The 20457-nt window shown below is 43.1% G+C and overlaps 1 protein-coding gene across 3 annotated transcripts in view; it reads left to right on the top strand.

Moving 5' to 3' along the window:
• The window catches only part of ZNF41 (zinc finger protein 41), a 43154-nt gene that overhangs the window by 11095 nt on the left and 11602 nt on the right, over positions 1-20457 (top strand). For all 3 annotated transcript variants that reach the window (XM_032426588.1, XM_032426590.1, XM_032426589.1), the window contains exon 2: positions 8547-8882. In XM_032426588.1, coding sequence (XP_032282479.1) covers positions 8811-8882 — 72 coding nt within the window. In that variant the 5' untranslated portion in view covers positions 8547-8810. The remainder of the gene's footprint in view (positions 1-8546; positions 8883-20457) is intronic.

Below are 20457 nucleotides of genomic sequence, written 5' to 3'. Positions count from 1 at the left end.
TGATTTTAATTCTTTTACATTTGCTGAGATTTGTTATATGGTCTAGGATATGGTCTATGTGACATATTTTCTGTGGGCACTTAAAAAGAATGTGTATTCTGTTACTGTTGCATGGAAAGTTCTATAAACGTTGCATAGATCCTGTTGGCTAATGATGTTCATGAATTCTTTTATAACCTTGTTGATTTTCTGTCTGTTCTTTCAGTTGTTGAAGGAAAGGTATTGAAGTCTCCAACTATAATTGTGATTTTGCCTATTTCTCCTTTCAGTTTTATCAAGACTTTCTTCATATATTTTGCAATTCTATTGCATGGTGCATATACACATTTAAAATTGCTATGTCTTCTTGGTGGACTGACCCTTTTATCATTATGTAATGTCCCTGTCTGTCCCTGGTAACTTTCTTTACTCTGAAGTCTACTCTATCCAATATTAATAAATCCATTTCTGCTTCCTTTTAATCAATGTTTGCATGATATATCTTTTCCATCCTTTTACTTTCAACCTACATATATCATTATATTTGAAACACATTTCCTGTAGACAGTATATAGCTGGGTCATGATTTTTGAAATAGAACCTGCTAATTTCTGCCTACAGCTGGTGCATTTATACCATTTACACTTTATGTAATTATTTAAATGCTAAGGTTTAAGTCTGTCATATTTTGTGTTTGTTCTCTCTGTTTTTGTTTCTCTTGCTCTTTCTCTCCCTCTCTCTCTCTTTCTCTCTCCTTGCCCTTCTTTGGGGTATTTGGACATTTTAAAGAATTCCGTTTGATAATCTAGTGTCTTCAGGAGGATCTCCTTATATAGCTTTTTAAACCGGATATTCTATGTATCATGTAATATATACACAACTTATCAGAGTCCACTGGCATCATTTTACCACTTCCAGGGAAGTGTGGAAACCTTACTTACCTCATGTCCCTTTATCCTCCCCTATTTATAATATAATTGTCTTAAATATTTCCTTTACATGCATTGAGCACCACATTAGATGGTGTTATAATTTTCACTTCAACTGTCAAACATAATTTAGAAAACTGAGGAGAAGGAAAGCATATTATATTTACCTATACTTTTGCTTTTCCCATGTTCTTTCTTCCTTACTGATGTTCCAAGATTCCTTCTTTTATCATTGCCTTTCTGGTTAGAGAAATTCCTATAGCCATTCTTTTATGGTAGGTCTTCTGGTAACAAATTCTTAGTTTCCTTCATCTGAAAATGTCTTGACAGCTCTTTGATTCCTGAAGGATATTTTCTATGGGTATAGGATTCTAGGCTAACAGTTCTTTTCTTTCAGCACTTAAAAAATGTTGTGCTATTTCCTTCTGGTCATAGTGGCATTTTCTTCCAATAGAAGGCTGTTTTGTCTACATTGAAATTCTGATGGTTAGTGTAACCACCTTCATTAATTATCTTAGCTGAATCTTCTGGAAAATTTGCTGCAGCTTCCATACCAGCACTTGCAGCTTCACTTTACACTTTTATGTTATAAAGATGGCTTCTTTCCTTAAAATTCATGAACCAACAGGGCACCTGGGTGGCTCAGTCGGTTAGGTGTCTGCCTTCGGCTCAGGTCATCGGACTCCCTGCTCAGTGGGGAGTCTGCTTCTCCCTCTGTCTCTTCCCCCGCTCGTGCTCTCTCTCTCTCTGTCTCTCTCTCAAATGAATAAATAAAATCTTTTAAAAAAAATTTGTGAACCAACCTCTGCTAGCTTCAAACTTTTCTTCTGTAGCTTCCTCACCTCTCTCAGCCTTCAGAGAACTGAAGAGAATTAGGGCCTTGATCTGGATTAGGCTTTGGTTTAAGGGATTGTTGTGGCTGATTATATGGATGTGGTTTGTGGCATCCCAAAACAATTACAGTAGTAACATCAAAGATCACTGGCCACAGGTCACCATAATAAATATAATATTAATGAAAAAGTTTGAAATATTACAAGGATTACCAAAATGTGGCACAAAGACATGAAGTGAGCAGATGCTATTGGAAAAATGGCGCTGATAGACTTACTTGACAGAGTTGCCATGAACCTTTAATTTGTAAAAACTTCACTATCTGGGAAACACAATAAAATGAGGTATGCCTATATTTCTTTGCTGAGATTTTCTGTTGTCTCATCTGTGTTAAGCATTTTTCATAATTGCCCAATGAAGCATGTTTATGATGGCTGCTCTAAAATCCTTGTCAGATGGGGCACCTGGGTGGCTCAGTCGGTTGGGCATCGGACTCTTGATTTTGGCTGGGGTCATGATTTCAGGCTCGTGTGATTGAGCTCCGCATTTGGCGGGGAGTCTGCTTGGGATTCTCTCTCCCTCTCCGTCTGCACTTCCCCCCCTCAAATAAATAAATCTTTAAAATAAAATAAAATAAAATTATATTTAAAAAAATAAAATCCTTGTCAGATAATTCCAACATCTGTGTTATTTCAGTGTTGGGATCTGCTCAGTGTCTTTTCTCGTTTGAGTTGAGATTTTCCTGGTTCTTGGTATGACATCTAATTTTTCATTATGTTCAGGATATTTGGGTATTATATTAAGAGGCTCTGGAATTTATTTAACTCTAGTGTTTTAACGGGCCTCCCTTGACAGAGCTCCGTTTGGTAAAGGGAGATGTCACCTCATTCATGACTGCTAGGTAGGGATGGAAGTCCAGGTTCTCCACTTGGCCTCTTTGGGGGGGGGGGGTCCTTTTTTTTTAATGGCGGGGGGAGGAGCTGAGGGAGAGGGAGAGAGAGAATCTTAAGCAGGCTCCACACCCATCTTGGAGCCTGTCATGGGGTTCGATCCCACAACCCTGAGATCATGACCTGAGCTGAAATCAAGAGTCAGATACTTAACCGGTTGAGCTACCCAGGTGCCCCGGGGTGGGCTCCTTTTTAGTGCCTAGTGGGGGTAGGAGTTCATGCTTCTCACTAGGCCTCTGCTGATACCACCCTGACTGGGAGGGAGATAGGTACCTTGTCACTGCTTCCCATTTGATGTCCATTGACACTGTTGGCAGAAGTGCCCTTGTTACTGCTGAGCCCTGGTAGGAGCGCCAGTAGCCCTCCTCTGACATCACTCAGTGGAGAGGAGGAAGGACACTTTGTTATCTCTGGGTGAGGATGGAAGCCCAGACTCCCCACATTGTCTCCACTGTCACCAAAGAGTGGGCGAGGAAGAGGCAGGTGTTACTGCCCAACAAGGAAGAAAGCTCCAGCACCCTAATGGACTTTCTCTGATACCACCTGGGCAGGGGGCAGGGGATGAGGGGGCAGGGGGCAGGGTGAGGGGTTGAGGGTACCTTCTTAGAGTTTGTCAAGGGTGGAAGTCTAGGCTCTCCACCTGGCCTTTGCTGTTAGTAATGGTGGTGGGACCCCAGTGTTTTTGTGGTGTTTGGCCTGAGTAGAACCATCATTGAAAGTTTTCTGTCTTGGTAGACTGCCTCTTGCCTGGTCCTTTGACTAGAGAGAACAGGCTTTTATTGGGGGCAGTTTTTGTCTGCACCATTGGCCTTTCTAGGTTGCTGGCTTCTCCAGCACCAAGTCTAGGATATGTGAGGCTAAAAGAAAACACAGAGAACTCACTGCCATGTCATTTTTGGGGTCTCAGGATCCCTAACCAATCTGCCCTCTTCACTCCACCTTTCAGAATCTTCCTATTTTTTTTTTTTTTTAAGATTTTATTTACCTGAGAGAGAGAGAGAGTGAGCAAGAGAGAGAGCACAAGGCAGGGGGAGTGGCAGAGGGAGAAGCAGACTCCCCACTGAGCAGGGAGCCTGATGCAGGACTCGATCCCAGGATCCTGAGATCATGACCTGAGCCGAAGGCAGGTGCTTAACTGACTGATCCACCCAGGCGCCCCTCTTCCTATGTTTTATATATAATGTCCACACTTTTTAGTTGTTATTTAGCAGAAAGAATAGGTAAACTAATATCTACTCCATCTCCAGAAGAGGAAGTCTCCATAATTATGATTTTGAAGATTTCATGTGGTTTCATGCATTTGTGCTGGTTTTATTTGTATATATTGAATGGCCCTAAAGATTTATGCAAAGGTTTATGTACTTTTTATTGTATATTTTATTATTAAAAATGGACCCCTTTGTTAATCTATTGAGCACTTTGGACTTAATTTCCACTCAATAATTTATTTCTAGATATGCTTTCATTTTCTTACATTTGCCTGGTATATTGTATATTTTTAAAATCTTTATTTAATTATGACATAATGTAAGAAACTGCACAGATTATGCATTTAGCTTGATGATTTTTTAACAGACTGAGTGAACATGCACAACCACCACCTAGATTTAGAAATAGAACATCACTAGCACCCAAGAAATACCCCCTTGTGTTCCTTTCCAATCACTAACCTCCTCCCAAGGGGTACCAACAGCCTGACTTCTAACAGCATAGATTAGTTTTACATGTTTTTGAAATTTATATAAACATAATCATACAGTATTGATTCATTGCTCTTTTGGGTCTGGCTTCATTGGCCAATGTAATATTCATGAGATGAGATTCATGCCTGTTGTGCGTAGTAATTTGTTCATTCTTGTTACTGTATAGTACTTCCTTGTATGAATATAGGACAACTTGTTTATCCATTCTGAAGTTGATGGGCATCTGCATAATTTTCAGTTTTGAATAAAGCCACTCTGAACATCATCTTACTAGTCTTTCAGTCAACGTATGTTCACATTTCTCCTGAGTATATTCCTAGGAGTAGAAGAGCTGGGTCACAGGCTATTGCATGTGTTCAGCTTTCATAGATAACACCAAACAGTTTTACAAAGTGTTTGTACTATTGTATGCTCCTCAAAAACAATTTATGAGTTTCCATTGTTCATATCCTCACCAACTCTCTTGGTTATTTTCCATCTTTTCCAATTTTTGCCATTTCTGGTGGGTATGAAGGAGTATCTGATTGTAGTTTAATTTATATTTCCTTGCTAACTAATGAAGTTGAGCATCTTTTCCTATGCATATTTGCCACTTGGCATATCTTCTTTGGGAAGTGCCTGTTCCCTTCTCTCTTTTCCTATTGCTCCTATTGATTTCTAAGAATTCTTGATATATTTGAGATATGAGTTGTTTGTCAGATACCAGTATTATAGTCATCTTCTCCCACTGTGGGATTTGCCTTTTCACTCTTTTTTTTTTTAAAGATTTTATTTATTTATCAGAGGGGGAGAGAGAGGGGGAAAGCACAAGCAGGGGGAGCAGCAGAGGGAGAAGCAAGCTCCCCGCTGAGCAAGGAGCCTGGTGTGGGACTCGATCCCAGGACCCTGGGATCATGACCTGAGCTGAAGGCAGACACTTCACCAACTGAGCCACCCAGGCGTCCCTTGCCTTTTCACTCTTAATTTTATCTTCTGATGAGCCAAGGTCTTTAATTTTAGTGTGGTCCAATTTAATAACCTTTTATTCTACCAGATATCAAAACTTGATATGAAGCACATTAATTAAGACATTATAGTAGTGGTCCACAAATAGACAAATAGACCAATCAAAACCCAGAGTCCAGGAATGAACCTCCACATAGACGGTTGCAAAGCAACACTGCAGAGCAGTGGAGAAAGGATAGTCTTTTCAATAAGCCATGCTGGATCACCTTAATATCCATATGGAAGAAACGAATCTTTTTTGTTTTGTTTTGTTTTATTTATTTATTCATGAGAGTCAGAGAGAGAGATAGAGAGAGGCAGCAGCGGAGGGAGAAGCAGGCTCCCCGCCTAGCAGGAAGCCCGATGCGGGACTCGATCCCAGGACCCTGGGATCGTGACCTGAGCCGAAGGCAGACGCTTAACCATCTGAGCCACCCAGGTGCCCCAGAAATGAATCTTTTTTTAAACAAAGATTTTATTTATTTATTTGACAGAGAGAGAGCGTGCACAAGCAGGGGGAGGGGGAGAGGGAGAAGTAGACTCCCCACTGAGCAGGGAGCTCAACTTGGCCTGGGGCTTGATCCCAGGACCCCAGGATCATGACCTGAGCCAAAGGCAGATGCTTAACTGACTGAGTCACCCAGGCGCCCTGGAAGAAATGAATCTTGACCCTAACACATACCACACACGAAAATCCTTCCCAAGAAGGCTATAAATCTAAACGTAAAAGATAGAACAATACAAATTTAGAAGAAAACATTAAACATCTTTATGACCCTGAGGTAGGCAAGGTTTTCCTAACTAAGACACAACGAGTGCCAACCATAACAGAAAGAATGATAAATAGCATGGCATGTTTCTGTCCAATGCTTCATTTCACATCTTTGTCTTTTTGTTTTAGATATGTGGCACCTGTGTATTGTTTTTGTGAACCAATCCCATTGTCTTTATCTTTTATGGCAGGATTCAGCTCGTTCAATTTAGTTGAATTATACTAAATTTTGTGCCTTCTATTATTTTATGTTTACTATTTATTTTACTTGGTTGATATTTCCACTCTTTCCCTTTTCCTATTTTTGCTCGTTTGGTCACATTTCTCATTCCCCTCTGGGTTCTTATTATCTTGGAATTCTGATAGTTTGGGATTTTGATTATATTTATCAATTTCTGCTAGTAGTTGCCTTCACCTTCCTTAGAAATATAATTGTCTATATTTTCTCTATTACTAGATCCAATAATGTTGTAATCGTATTTGGATCTAGGAATAGAGGTGCATAATTTGCCTTCTCCTCATTTCACTCAGTAGATTTTCCAGGGTATTTAAAATTTTACACTTAGTAATAATCTTATTTATTCTATATGCCTAGTTATGTTATTTTTCTTTATTCAGCTATAACTATATATTACAAGAATCATTTCTCAAGATTGCTTTCCTCTGATTTTTGAGGTTTCTGTTACTATTCAATTTATAATTGCTTAGACTATTCCCTTGAGTATTCTCCTGAGCTAGGAATGGTGGCATTTAATGTTATAAATGCTTTTATGGCTAAAATTGTCTTTTCCTCTGACAGAAGAATAGTATCAAGCTAGGATGGCTTTAAAATTCTCGGATATCAGCTCCTTTCTCTCAGTAATTTGTAGATATTTTCTTCTAATATGATTCCTATCATTGCAAACAAAAAGTCTAGTGCCATTGTGAGCCCTTTCCATTTTAAATAACATGTTGTTTCTGCCTGGAAGTGTTGTAGGTTTCCTTTTTGTCCTCTAAATTCAATGCCACATCAGGTGTGGGGTTGATTTGGTTCCTCTGGGAGTCAAGGATTGGGGGGATTTCTGTGGGGAAGGATCAATGAGGTAGGGTCCAATAGGATTAGATAATCTAAAGCCTATAGCTATGATTCACATTGGGGCAGTGAGGTACAGTCTTGGGAAATTCTTGAGGTTTTATAAGAGTTGGAGATATCAGTGTCTGAAGTCATTGATTAGCCCACGAGAGTTATTGATTGGAACACTGAGGTGGCAAATGATTGCTTGCAAGCCTGGGATTATAAGTTTTTGGGAGTCAATTTTGGTGGCCCTATGCGAGTCATTGATTGAGACCTGTGGATATCGGTAAATGCAGGGCTGTGTGAGTTAGTATGTGATGGACTATTATTGAAGGTTTTATGGGAGTCACTAGTTCTATATGTGGGCTGTGAGTTATGGGGTCCCATAGGAGGTCAGGTTTGGCCCCCAAAGGGCATTGAGTGGATCAGTGGTTGGTTTTCTATTGAGGGTGTATTGAGGGTGTTGGTGATTATTTGGGGAGCCTGTGGAAGCCAGTTGATGGTACCATCTGGGACACGGTTTTGTCAAGCAGTGTGGGTTACTGATTTAGGAGCCTGTACAGACATGCTGGTTTTCAGTGTCCAGATGGGAGTTGGGGGAGGGAGGCAATGAGTTTATGTTTTCATCTATGGCAGAAGAAGGTGAGCTCTCTAAGTTGCCCAGAACATACACTGAATTATACAGAAGCTCAGTTTATGCACATGTGGCATGATCACCCCTAGCCAGAGCACTTTAAGGGCAGCAAGGAAATGGAAATAATGTTTTTTGTGACCTGCCATATACAGAATACCATATGGCATAGTAGTTAAGAAAATGTGGAGCCAGGCATACCTGGGTTTGAGTCCCTGTCCTTCCCCCTAATCTGAGTGATCTTGGGGCAAATTTCTTAATATCTCTGAACATCTCTATCTGATGATAAATGGGAATAATACTAATAGAATACCTAGTTCACGGGATGAGTTTGAAAATTAAATGAGGTACCTGCCTTGCACCTTGTAATAATAGCAATATTTAATATCAATGGAATATGTTCCAGGTGCCAAGTAGGAATGAGTGCTTTGGAGGCATCATATATCATTTAATTCTAACAACCCTATGAGACAGGTGTTTTCTTTTCTTTTCTTTTCTTTTCTTTTTTTTTTTTTTTGAGACAGGTGTTTTCATCCTCAGTTTTAAGATGAAGAAACTCAGACTAAAGTGACTTCCCCCAGACTCTAGCTAGAAAGTAGAAGATCTGGAATTCAAACCCTCATTCATTTTATACCAAGTCTTATGAGTATTTTTTTCACATTATACACTAACATTTGGTGTTGGTTTTACTGAACTTCTCTTTTTCACAGTATCCAGCACAGAGAGCTGCCCCCTTGGTGCCCCCAGGAAGCATTTTGTGGGGTGAATGGTGACTGACCACGTGCACACTGGCTCTCCAGGGTTTCTTGGAGTCTCTGTGGAGCCCCTGGGCCAGACCCCGAAGCGGAGGCTGCAGGACCTACCTCCCGGCCCCAGCAGCCCTGATTGAGTCCCCAGTTGCCCAGCTGGCTTCGAGCTCCTGGGAAGAGCAGAGTCATCAGCAAGAGAGCCCGGAGCTGAGGCCCAGCGGGAACATGCCAGCTAACCAGAGTTCTCCCCAGTGGTCCTCGGTCCTGGCTGCAGAGGGACGTGGCAGCTTGTGTGAGGTGAGGAGGGAAAGGACTCCAGGGGCAGGAATTCGCTCAGTGAGGAGACAGCCCTGACCTGTCACCAGGGCCTCAGGGCAGGGGCAGGTGGGTCACAGAAGTGGCAGATTCCAGGCTCCCAGGTCACCATCCTCCTGCTGTGTGAGTACCACGTGGCTGATGTCCCACATCCAGAGCCCTGTGTGTTTCAGTGGACGTATGATGGAGGAAAGGTGGGATGGGAGGGTCACCCCACATCTGGGGTCCTAGCCAGGGAGACGCTACCCCCGACCCCCAGCGTAGGCCCTGCACTCTCCATTGGCTCTTTGCAGATGCTCAGTGGATCACCCCCTGCCCTCAGCTTCCTTTCCCCCTTGTCTCTGGGGATTTGCTGCTTCCTCCTCTATCCTGATCTAGGGCAGAAAAATCCCTTTTCTCTGGAACTGAGAGGATGGCGGGGTAATAGGGCAACAACAGTCTCCAGGGTCCTTCTAGTTCTTCCTCCTCCTTTCAAAGGTGATAAAATGGCCTGAGAAGGGACATGACTTGCCCAGGCCTCTTGGATTGTGAGTAACAGCATTGGACTGGAACCAGGTCTCCTGAATGTGTCCTCCACCCTCACCACACCACAGCCAAGACGAAGTTGCCCCCTAAAAGTTCCCTTTGAGCACCTGGGTGGCTCAGTCTATTGGGTGTCTGCCTTCAGCTCAAGTCATGATCTCCAGGTCCTTGGATAGAGCCCCGAGCCTGCTTCTCCCTCTCCCTCTGCCCCCCCCCACCCGCTCGTGTTCTTTCTCTCTCTCTCTCAAATAAATAAATAAAATCCTTAAAAAATAAAAAGAAAAATAAATAAAAATTCCCCTTGAGAATCTGTAAATAGGGGAAGATGATGAGAGAGCCAGACCCTGCCTGACAGCTCCCTTCTTCAAACCTTCCTGTGAACGCTGTCACCTCTGGGGCAGGCTTCATTGTCACAGGGGCTCAGGGTCACATGGTCATTAGGATAATATTAAACTTTAAAAAATTATTTTGATTTTTATTATTTCATAATTTCATTATTTCACAATAAAATGTTAGAGAATGCAGGTAAACAAACAGAAGAGAATAAAACATTACTTGTAATTCCAGCATTACCCGAAGTTAACCATTGTTAACATTTAGGTATATTTCCTTTCAGTTGGTTTTTTCTTTGTATGCACAAGTGTGCATGTATGTGGGTATATGTGTAGGGCTCTGGGTGTGCATACATACCATACACATATACATTCTATAGCTCAAGTTTAAAAATGGAATGACAGTATTTGGTTGCCTCCTTTTTAATTTGACAGCTTAACGTGATTTTCTAGGCATTAAATATTTTTTCTTCATATACACATAACGCACAGCATTATGTCCTTTGGATAAACTTGAATTAATTGAACCAATCCACTGTATGTGCATTTAGGGTGTTTCAGGTTTTCTCTTGGGATTAACACTGCTGTGGTAAAATTCCTGCACTTAAGTCTTTTTGCCCAAGTCACTGAAATTATGTTTGGGTCAAAGGTATAAGGGCACTGAATGGTAAACGAATTGCTGCCTAACCATAGTGCCCTTCCACCTATGGAAGTGTTTAGGCTCTGCTCCATCATATCAACCACAGACCCACAGTTTGAGGCCACAAAAACGTGGTCCTCCCCAGTCTTTCTGCAGGTGGCCTCTTGCCCAGCCAGTGTGGGAATTTCTAGATGAAAGATTCCGGGCTCTGAAGGGCACATTTCTCCACTCATCTCGTCCTTCCCAACCACAGACCTCTGACCCTTTGCAAGAAGAGATGGAAATGACCAAGACCCTGTTGAATGTTATTTATTCACTTATTTATTTGTCAGGTTTTTGGTTTTTTCATTAGATATCAGGGAGCAGGGAATGGGCAGAGATACCGAAGAACCAAAAAAAAAAAAAAGTGTCCCCAGGGGTAGGGAACAGCTGGCGGGACCAGGAAATAGTGGCTGAGGCTGAAAAATAGGCAGAAGGGTCAGTAAGAGAAAGAGGGATGAGGAACAGCTGATGGAACCATGGTGCACTTACTGGAGATGGAGGATAGCCAAGGGGCCCAGGGGGCGGGATGAGAGTGCAATGGAACAGAGGAAATGGGAAACAGAAGCCCAGAAGCCAGGGGCAGCAGAGAGACCAAGAAGTAGTCATCAGGGACTGGAGAAGTGGAGAGAGGGAAAAGCCAGTGGGTCCAAGAACAATAAGAGGGATCCCAAAATAGGAGAAAGGACCAGAAGGTAGAGGGACTGGATAGCAGCCAGAGGGAGCAGGGACCATCCAGAGGGATGAGAAAACAGAAGATTTGGCCAAAATGGAAAGAGCAGATAGGTTTGGTTTTCTGGGCAAAAGCCTGTGGGACAAGCAACTTCACAAGGCACCAGGGTTTAGGGGAGAGTCTGAGGGGATGGGGAAAGATAGAGGTACCAGGGACCAAAAAAATAAGAAAGAATGGGAAGGGAGTGGATAGCAGCCAGAGAAAGCAGGGACCAGCTGCTGAGGCTATAAACAGGTGGAGGGGTGGGGAGGGGACAGACCCATGGGTAGTTGGAAAGACGGAGAAAGGCCTCCCAGGCTGAGGAGTAGCTGAGGACATCAGGAGCCACATAGAACAAGGAATAGTCTCTGAGGTTGGGGAACAGCCAGAGGGAACAACAAAGCTGTACTGGGCACAGAGTGCCTACTGGAGGTCCCAGGGGCTAACCAGAGAACTAGGGAACCACAAAGTGGGCATTAAAAGTTTATCTGGTGTTGGAGAGCAGCCTGACTGACCAGAGAACAGCTAGAGGGACTAGAGAACAGCTGGAACGCATAGTATCCATTCCTGAAGCTAGTTAGCAGCCAGAGGGCCCCATGTAACAGGCACTGGGGTTAAGGGCCAGTTGCAGGGGTGCCTGGGTGGCTCAGTCGTTAAGCGTCTGCCTTCGGCTCAGGTCATGATCCCAGGGTCCTGGGATCGAGCCCCGCATCGGGCTCCCTGCTCAGCGGGAAGCCTGCTTCTCTCTCTCCCACTCCCCTTGCTTGTGTTCCTGCTCTTGCTAACTCTCTCTCTCTGTGTCAAATAAATAAATAAATAAAATCTTTTTTAAAAAGGGAGGGGCCAGTTGCAGAAGCCAGGGAGAGGCTGAGGAACAACCAGAGTTCCCTGGAATAGGGTGACAGGGGTTTCCTGGGATGTGGGACTTCGATGCTAAAATAGGGAATGTCCCGGCAAACGAGACAGTTGGTCACCCTACCCAGGAAACAACCAAAGGAACCAGCAGATAGTCAGACATGATGTAAGTGATAGAGAAGGTGAAAGTACAAAATCAAGCATCATGGTGGAGTGCCCAGAACTAGTAGACTTTGGTGGTCAAGAGCCTAGGCCAGGAGCTGGGTCGACCAGCTCTCCGCAAAGTGTGCCGCTCCCCACCCCCCTAGAAACCAGGCGTGTCAAGTGAGGGTGTACTAGAAATGCATTCCAGGTTTGCCCAAGGCACAGGGAAGAATTGGGACTGGACAGCAGTCAGGGGACTCAAAGGGCAGTCAGTCTGTGTCAACTAGAAAGAATAAGAAAAGCTCATCAGGACCAGGGAACAGCCAGATGGACTAGTGCACAATCAGAAGAATGGTGCCGCAGACTAAGGATCAGCTAGAGGGGAAACTGTCAAAGGAAACACAGGACAGTCAGAGGCACCAGGGCTCCGTCCAAGCAGTCAAAGGGAAGAAGAAACAGGAGGCTTAGAACAGTTAGAGGAAGCCAGGGACAATCCGGAAAGAGACCAGGGGGCACTCAAAAGGAGCAAGCAACATTTAGAGGGAACAGTAAACAGAGGGACCAGGGAAGAGTCCGATGGGGACTACGCAGAGGGAATAAGGACCAGCAGAGGGAGCAGCAGAGAGAAGTATGAGCCGGGAGTGGGCAGGGGAAGCAGGGAAAAGCCAGAGGGAGCGGCGGAGGGGTACGAACAGAGAACAGTGAGAGGGAACCGGGAACAGCCAGAGGGAGCAGGAAAGACCAGAGCAGCCCCAGCCAAGGGCAAGCATACAGAAAGGCTGGGTATTTGGCCTCTGGTGAGGGCACAGGGAGCCAAGAACTCGCTGCACACTTGCAGACAGCCTCGTAAGCACCACTGAAGCCCTTCTGCTAGGCTGGGACAGGGTATAGAAGGGCAAGGTCGTATCACAGTGAGGCGAGCACAGAAGTGGGGGGACTGAGCCCAGAGCCGGCTGCAGGATGGGCCAGAGCAGAGGGCCAGTGAGTGGTCAATCCTGGCAGCCCAGCACCGTCCCGGGGATGAGAGCACGTAGTGTGCTGGCTCAGATGATCCTGAAGGGAGGGAGACAGGAGAGCCATGTGGGTCGCTGGAGAGCCATGAGGAGTTGGAGTGGGGATCCTCACCTAGGATGAGGAAGTCCTTGTAGGGGTCCCGGTGGTGGTAGGCACACATGCCATCCTCCGTGATAGAAAAGGGATAGGAAATCAAACCTTTTCCTATGTGGCAGGTGAGGCTGGAATCTGGGTGAGTCTATGTTAGCAACTTTTTACCCAGATTTCTAGCACCAAAATCCCCCTCCCAAAGCTTCTATTTTTGCGGGGAATGGGATCAAAGAGGGGCATCTGTGGGCAGTGTACTTTGTATATATTCATCTTGTGTGTCTGTTCATGCTGAGAATGCCTGTCATGGGCTTTGTACACTTTCCCTGAAAATGGGGCCTTAGTGACTCCCAGGGAGGGAGAGACTGATTGAGGATGGTCTTTTGTCCACCAGCTTGGGCCGCTGGAGTTGTTAAAATGTTTAACAATGTCAAATGATAGAATATTTTCATTCTTTTGTACTGGTTGAAATAGCCACTCCTGTCCTGCCCCCTGAGGCTCCTCCCCACTGTGTTACCCACACACCTGCCGGTCTATCCTGGGGTAGCTGGCAAGCTGCTCAGGAGGATGGGCAGGCAGAATGAGAGCTTCCCTCCAGCCTGACCCCAGGCCTCCCCCTGGTTGACTGCCCTTGGGTGATGAAGGGGGCACAGGTCAGGTGTGTTGCTAGGGGCTCAAGTGGAGGTCCTCCTCTCAGCAACCATCGGGGCTGTGCTCAGGAGAGCTGGTGGGTGGCGAAGTGCTGGGCATGGCCCAGTGCTTGTGGAGCTGCCTCCAGGAGCTGCTCGTGGTGGAGAAGGTACTATGAGTTCCCTGCACGCTTGGTGGCCCTGAACATTCACTAACAAGGGGAGGGAGACCAGGGCTCCCAGAGGCCAAAGGGGCTTTCGGTGAATAAAACTTCCTCATTTCCTCATAGTCAAATCATTACATCTTTTCTTTGATACGCAGCGCATTTTCTCTCTGGTTTAGGAAATCCTCAACCACCCCAAGGCCTAAACAAATATTCACCTAAATTTTCTAGGCGTTTCAAAGCTTTGGTTTTTTTTTTTTTTTAAACTTTTGATTCTTTTGAAATAATTTTAAAATTAAAGAGAAGTTACAGAAACAGCACAAAGAACTATGTACCCCCTTCATCCAAAATAAACCGTTAACATTTTGCCACATTTGCTTTCATTCTGTTCTCGATGTTTGCGTGTGTGTTTGTAAGGACATGTATATGGGCATACACACAGCTATATTTAAAACCTTGTTTTCTGAACCATTTGAGAGTAATTTGCGGACACTATTTTTAGTATTTACCCCTAAATACTTCAATGCATATCTCTTAAGAACAAGAACATTCTCTTCTGTAACCACAGTATAGAGTCTTCAGAATGAGGAAATTTCACATTGATAAGGTACTAACATACCATGTATTATCTAATTATCTAATATATACCGTAAAATATACAGTTTCCCCAGTTGTCACAAGAAGGTCCTTTATAGCACTTTCCCCTGATCCAGGATCCAATCCAGGTTCATGTATTGCGTTGACTTGTCATGTCCCTTTAGCCTTTAATCTGGAACAGTGCCTCAGCCTTTCCTTGACTTTCATGACACGGACCGTTTGGAAGAATGTCCCTCAACTTGGTTTGCTTCTTGCTTCCTCATAATTAGATCTAGGTTATTCCTTTTTTTCTCAGGAGTATCACAGAAACAATGCTGTGTTCTTCTCAGTGCTTCATGTCAGTAGGCATTCAATATCAATTTAGCCTTTATTGATAATATTAACTTTGATCACCATGACTAAGATGGTTATCTGTCAAGTTCTGTAATGTGACTATCTTTCCCTGTGTAATTAATAGCTATTTTGGCGGGAGATACTTTGAGGCTATGTAAATACCCTATTTCTCATGCTCCTGGTCACCGATTTTAGCATCCAGTGATGATTCTTGCCTGTAAGAATTAATTACTGTGCTGTTTTCCTAATGACGTTTTCTAATCCCATAATTTCTTCCACATTGATTAGTTGGCATTCTCTGGTAAGGAAAAACACCCCTCGCTCTGACTGCTGAAAGTACAATTACACGCCAGGCACAATAAGCACACCTTGATTTGCCATTAGTCACTAATAGGAACCAGAGCTTCTTGGAGAAATGACTGATGCCAGGGTTAGAGCAGAGAGAGTACAAAATGATCCTGGAAGAACTCATTGTACTGAAAAGTAATAAAGTGCTCAAAAGATGGGGACATGTTGAAAGGACACAGGAGCCACCTGGAAGGAACTCCCTCTGGCCAAACTTGGGACAATTTGAGTAGCAAAATAAATAATGATAGCAATAGATGATAACCCACTGAATAAAGTAGGAAGTCACCAGTCCATATAATAGGTGGAGAGGTTTGTAGGTAGGCAGATAGAGAGGGAAGAAAGGAATGCTTCTTTTTGATAGCATTCTGATCTTTTCTGGTGTGCCCACTACTCCAGTCCTTCTGAGGATAATATTGGTAGCTTGTTAAAACTTTTTATTTTTGAAATAATTATAGATTTACTGGAAGTTGCAAAGATGGTACAGAGAGGTCTCATGTAACCCTTTACGCAGTTTCTGCCAGTGGTTACATCCTGCATCACTTAGAGTACGATATCACAAACAGGAAACTGACATTGCTATAGTGTGTGTGTAGTTCTCTGCCATTCATGTATCGATTCTTGTGCAATAATACAGATACAGAACTATTCCATCACCAAATAAGTCTACTGGTGTTGACATTTTACCAGTTAGAGTGAAGTATAGAAAACTTAGCTGCCTTTAAATCCCTTTACCCTCACCAGGTTATATTATAATAAAGTTGTCTTAAATATTTCCCCTACATACATGGAGATCCACAACAGACAATGTAATACTTTTTGCTTTGACCTTCAAACGTAATTTAGAAAACCCAAGAGGAGAAGGAATTTGTGTTTACTCATATTTTTGCTTTTTCCATTTTTTCTTCCTTCCTGATGTTCCAAGATTCCTTCTCTTATGATCTCCTTTCTGTTTACAGAACTTCCATCAGCCATTCACTTAGGGTACGTCTGCTGGCCACAAATTTTCTTAGTTTTCCTTCATCTGAGGATATCTTGATTTCCTTTTCATTTCTTCTTTCTTAGCAACAGCTTTACTGACATATAATTTACATACCATACAATTTACCCATTTAAAGTGTTCAATTCACTGGTTTTTATATTTATGGATATGAGCAACCATCACCACAATCAATTTGACAACATTTTCATCACCCCAAAAAGAAGCCCCATTTCCTTTAGCCATCACTCCTCCCCACCGCACCTCTGTTCCCTGCCTCCCCCAAACCTAAGCAACCACTAATATACTTTCTGTCTCTATAGACTTCACTATTCTGGAGAGTTCACATGAATGGACTTATATAATCTGTGATCTTTGTGTCTGGCTTCTTTCACTCAGCATAATGTTTCAAGGAACTCCCTCTGGGAAAATCTGGGACAATTTGAGAAGCAAAATAAATAATGATAGTAATAGATTATGTATAACCTGATGAATAAAGTAGGAAGTCGCCAGTCCATATAGGTGGGTAAAATCGTACGTAGATACAGATAGGGAAAAAGTGTAGCACGTTGTACATGTACATGTTGTAACATGTGTCAGTTATTTAATTCCTTTTTATGGCTGAATAATATTCCATTGTATAGATGTGTCACGTTTTGTTTATCCATTTATCAGCTGATGTACACTGGGGTGGTTCCACCTTTTAGCTAGTATGAGTAATGCTGCTATCAACATGTGTGTACATGTTTTTATGTGGCCATATATTTTCATTTCTCTTGCGGATGCATGTACCTAGGAATGGAATTGCTGGGTCAAATGATAACTATGTTTAATCATTTGAGGAACCGCCAGATTGTTTCCCAAAGCAGCTGCACCATTTTACACTCCCCTGGCAACATATGAAAGTTCCAATTTCTCCACATCCTCACCAACACTTGCTGTTTCTGACTTTTCGATTCTAGCCATCCTAGTGGGTATGAGGTAGTATCTCATTGTAATTTTGACTTGTATTTCCCTGATCATTAATGATGCCAAGCACCTTTTCATGTATTTATTGGCCATTACCACTTCGTTTCTTTTTGGGGGGATGGGGGGTGGAGCAGAGGGAGAGAGAGAATTTTAAGCAGGCTCTATGCCCAGCATGGAGCCCAACGCAGGACTTGATCTCATGACCTGAGCCGAAATCAAGAGTCAGACACTTAACCAACTGAGCCACCCAAGTGCCCGTTACCACTTCATTTCTTAAAGATAGTTTTGCCAGATATGGAATTCAGGGTTGACAGTTCTTGTCTTCAAGCACTTAAAAATGTTGTGCCGGGGCACCTCAGTGGCTCAGTTGGTTAAGCAGCCGACTCTTGATTTTGGCTCAGGTCATGATCTCAGGGTCCTGGGATCAAGCCCTGCATCAGGCTCTGCATTCAATGGGGAGTCTGCTTGAGGATTCTCTCTCACCTTCTCCCTCTGCCCGTCCCCCCTCTAAAATAAATAAATAAATTTTTGAAAAAAAAAAGAAAAATGTTGTGCCACTTCCATCTCTTCTCCATGGTTTCTGATAAGAAATCTCCTGTCACTTTAATTGTTTTCCCCCCATAGGTAAGTTGTGGTTTCTCTCTTGCTGATTTTAAGATTTTTTTTTCTTTGTCTTTAGTTTTCTGAAGTTTGATTATAATGTGTCTTGGTGTAGATTTTTTTGATTTTTCCTTTTGGGGTTTGCTCAGCTTCTTGAAACTCTAAGTTGATATTTTTGCCAGATTAGAGAAAATTTCAGCCAATTTCTTCAAATACTTTTTCAGCCCCACACGTTTTCTCCTCTCCTTCTGGGACTCTGATGACACAAATGCCAGATCTTCTATTATAGTCTCACAGGTCCCTGAGGCTCTGCTCATTTTTTTTTCCAGCCAATTTTCCTTTCTGTTCATATTAGATCATTTCCATGGTTCCATTGTCAAGTTCTCTGATTCTTTCCTCTGTCCTCTCTATTCTGCTGTTGAGCCCACAGTGGAGTTTTAAATTTTCAGTCATTGTATTTGTCAGTTCTAAAATTTCCATTCAGTTTGTCTTCATAGCTTTTCTTTCTTTGCTAAGGCTTTCTATTTTCAAATTTCTTTTAAGTATACTGAAACATTTTTATGATAGCTGCTTTAAAATTCTTGTCACATAATTCTAACATCTGTGTTATCTCAATGTTGGTGTCTCTTGATTGTCTTTTCTCGCGCCAGTTGAGATTTTTTTGCTTCTTCTCATGAAGCCTGATTTTCAAGTATGTCCTGGATATTTTGGGAACTATGAGACTCTAGATATTATTTAAATCTTGTGTTTAACAGGCCTCCTCTGACACTGTTCTGCTAGAAAATGAGAATCTTCTTTTTCTGAAGAGGATTCTGAAAAATGCTCCTTATTGCCAGGTGGAGGTAAAGTTCAGGTTCCCCAGTTGACCTCCTTTGACACCCAGAAGGGGACAAGCACCTTGTTGCTACTGGGCAGGGGTAGAATTTCAGGCTTTCCACCACACCACCTCTGACACCACCCTGGTGGGAAGGCAGAGGACACCTTTTTATCGAGTGGGGGTGGAAGTCCAAGATCCCCACACCGCCTAAATTGACACTGTGGGCAAGGGGTCTCATTACCATCATCCCAGGCTGGGATGAAATTCTAGGCTCCCCATTCATCCTTTGCTGATGGGAATGGGAGTAGGAGCACAGTTTGTTTTTTTGTTGTTGGTTTTTTTTTTTTTCTGTGATGCTTGCCTGGAACAGGGCAGTATTATTTAAGTTTTTCTCTCTCTCTCTTTTTAAGATTTTATTTATTTATTTGAGAGAGAGAAGGAAAGACAGTGAGAGAGTACAAGCGGGGAGGAGAGAGAGAGAGAGGCGGGCTCCCTGCAGAGCAAGGAGCCGGATGCGGGACTCAATCCCAGGACCCTGGGATCATGACCTGAGCCCAAGGCAGACGCTTAACTGACTGAGCCACCCAGGTGCCCTTAAGTTTTTCTCTCTTGCTACGTTGCCTTTTTCCTGGTAGTTTAACTAATGAAAGCAGGCTTTCCTGGGGCTGTTTCTGGCTGTGCCAGCTGGCATTCTAGGTTGCCAGTTTCTCTAGCACCTAGTCCAAGATATGTGGGGCAAAAAGAAAACTCGGGGAAATCACCACTGTGACATTCCTCAGGTTCTGAGGATCATGGCAAGTTTGCCTTCCTCTCTCCAACTGGCATAGTGTTCTTATCTTTGTTTTATATATAATGTCTAGGGGTTTTAGCTGTACTTAGCAGGAGAAATAGAATTATGCCTATTCCATTTTGGTCCCATTGGTAATTTTTAGCTTAATTTCTGAATATGTAATACATTCACATGGTTCTCTCCCTCAACTCCCCAGATCTCGCTAACTAGAAAACCAGTCATGGTTAGTTCGTGGGTGGGTAGGTGGGGTATAGGCTTAGGGATTATGCAAATAAAAGCAACTAAGAAAATATTCTTTTTTAAAAAAGATTTTATTTATTTATTTATTTATTTATTTATTTATTTATTTAGAGCATGAGTTGGGGGGAGGGCAGAGAGAGAGGGAGAGAATCTCAAGCAGACTGCACTGAGTGCAGAGCCTGACACAGGGCTCGACCTCACCACCCCAAGATCATGACCTGAGCCAAAATCAAGAGTCGGTCATTAAACCAACTGAGCCACCCAGGCACCCCAGAAAATATTCTTAATATTTTTGGCAAAGAGAGCAGATACTGTTACTATTATGTTGAACACTGATTTTTTTTAATTACTATTAATTTTTAACTTTTTATCATGAAATATTACACACATTTTGAATAATGCTGCTATAAATATTCTTGGCCATGCCTCCTACTGCACATGTACACATATTCTTTTTTTTTTTTAAGATTTTATTTATTTATTTGACAGAGAGAGACACAGTGAGAGAAGGAACACAAGCAGGGGGAGTGGGAGAGGGAGAAGCAGGCCTCCCGCGGAGCAGGGAGCCCGATGCGGGGCTCGATCCCAGGACCCCGGGATCACGACCTGAGCAGAAGGCAGATGCTTAACGACTGAGCCACCCAGGTGCCCCGATACATGTGTACATTGTAAGATGTACAACACAATAAGTCTAGTTAACAGAGAGAGAGAGAGAGAGTGCATGGGAGTGAGTGCACGAGCGTGGGGAA

This window comes from Phoca vitulina, unplaced genomic scaffold, assembly GCF_004348235.1.
Source record: "Phoca vitulina isolate PV1807 unplaced genomic scaffold, GSC_HSeal_1.0 scaffold35, whole genome shotgun sequence".
NCBI lineage: Eukaryota > Metazoa > Chordata > Mammalia > Carnivora > Phocidae > Phoca > Phoca vitulina.
This window is presented reverse-complemented; position numbering and strand designations above follow the sequence as displayed.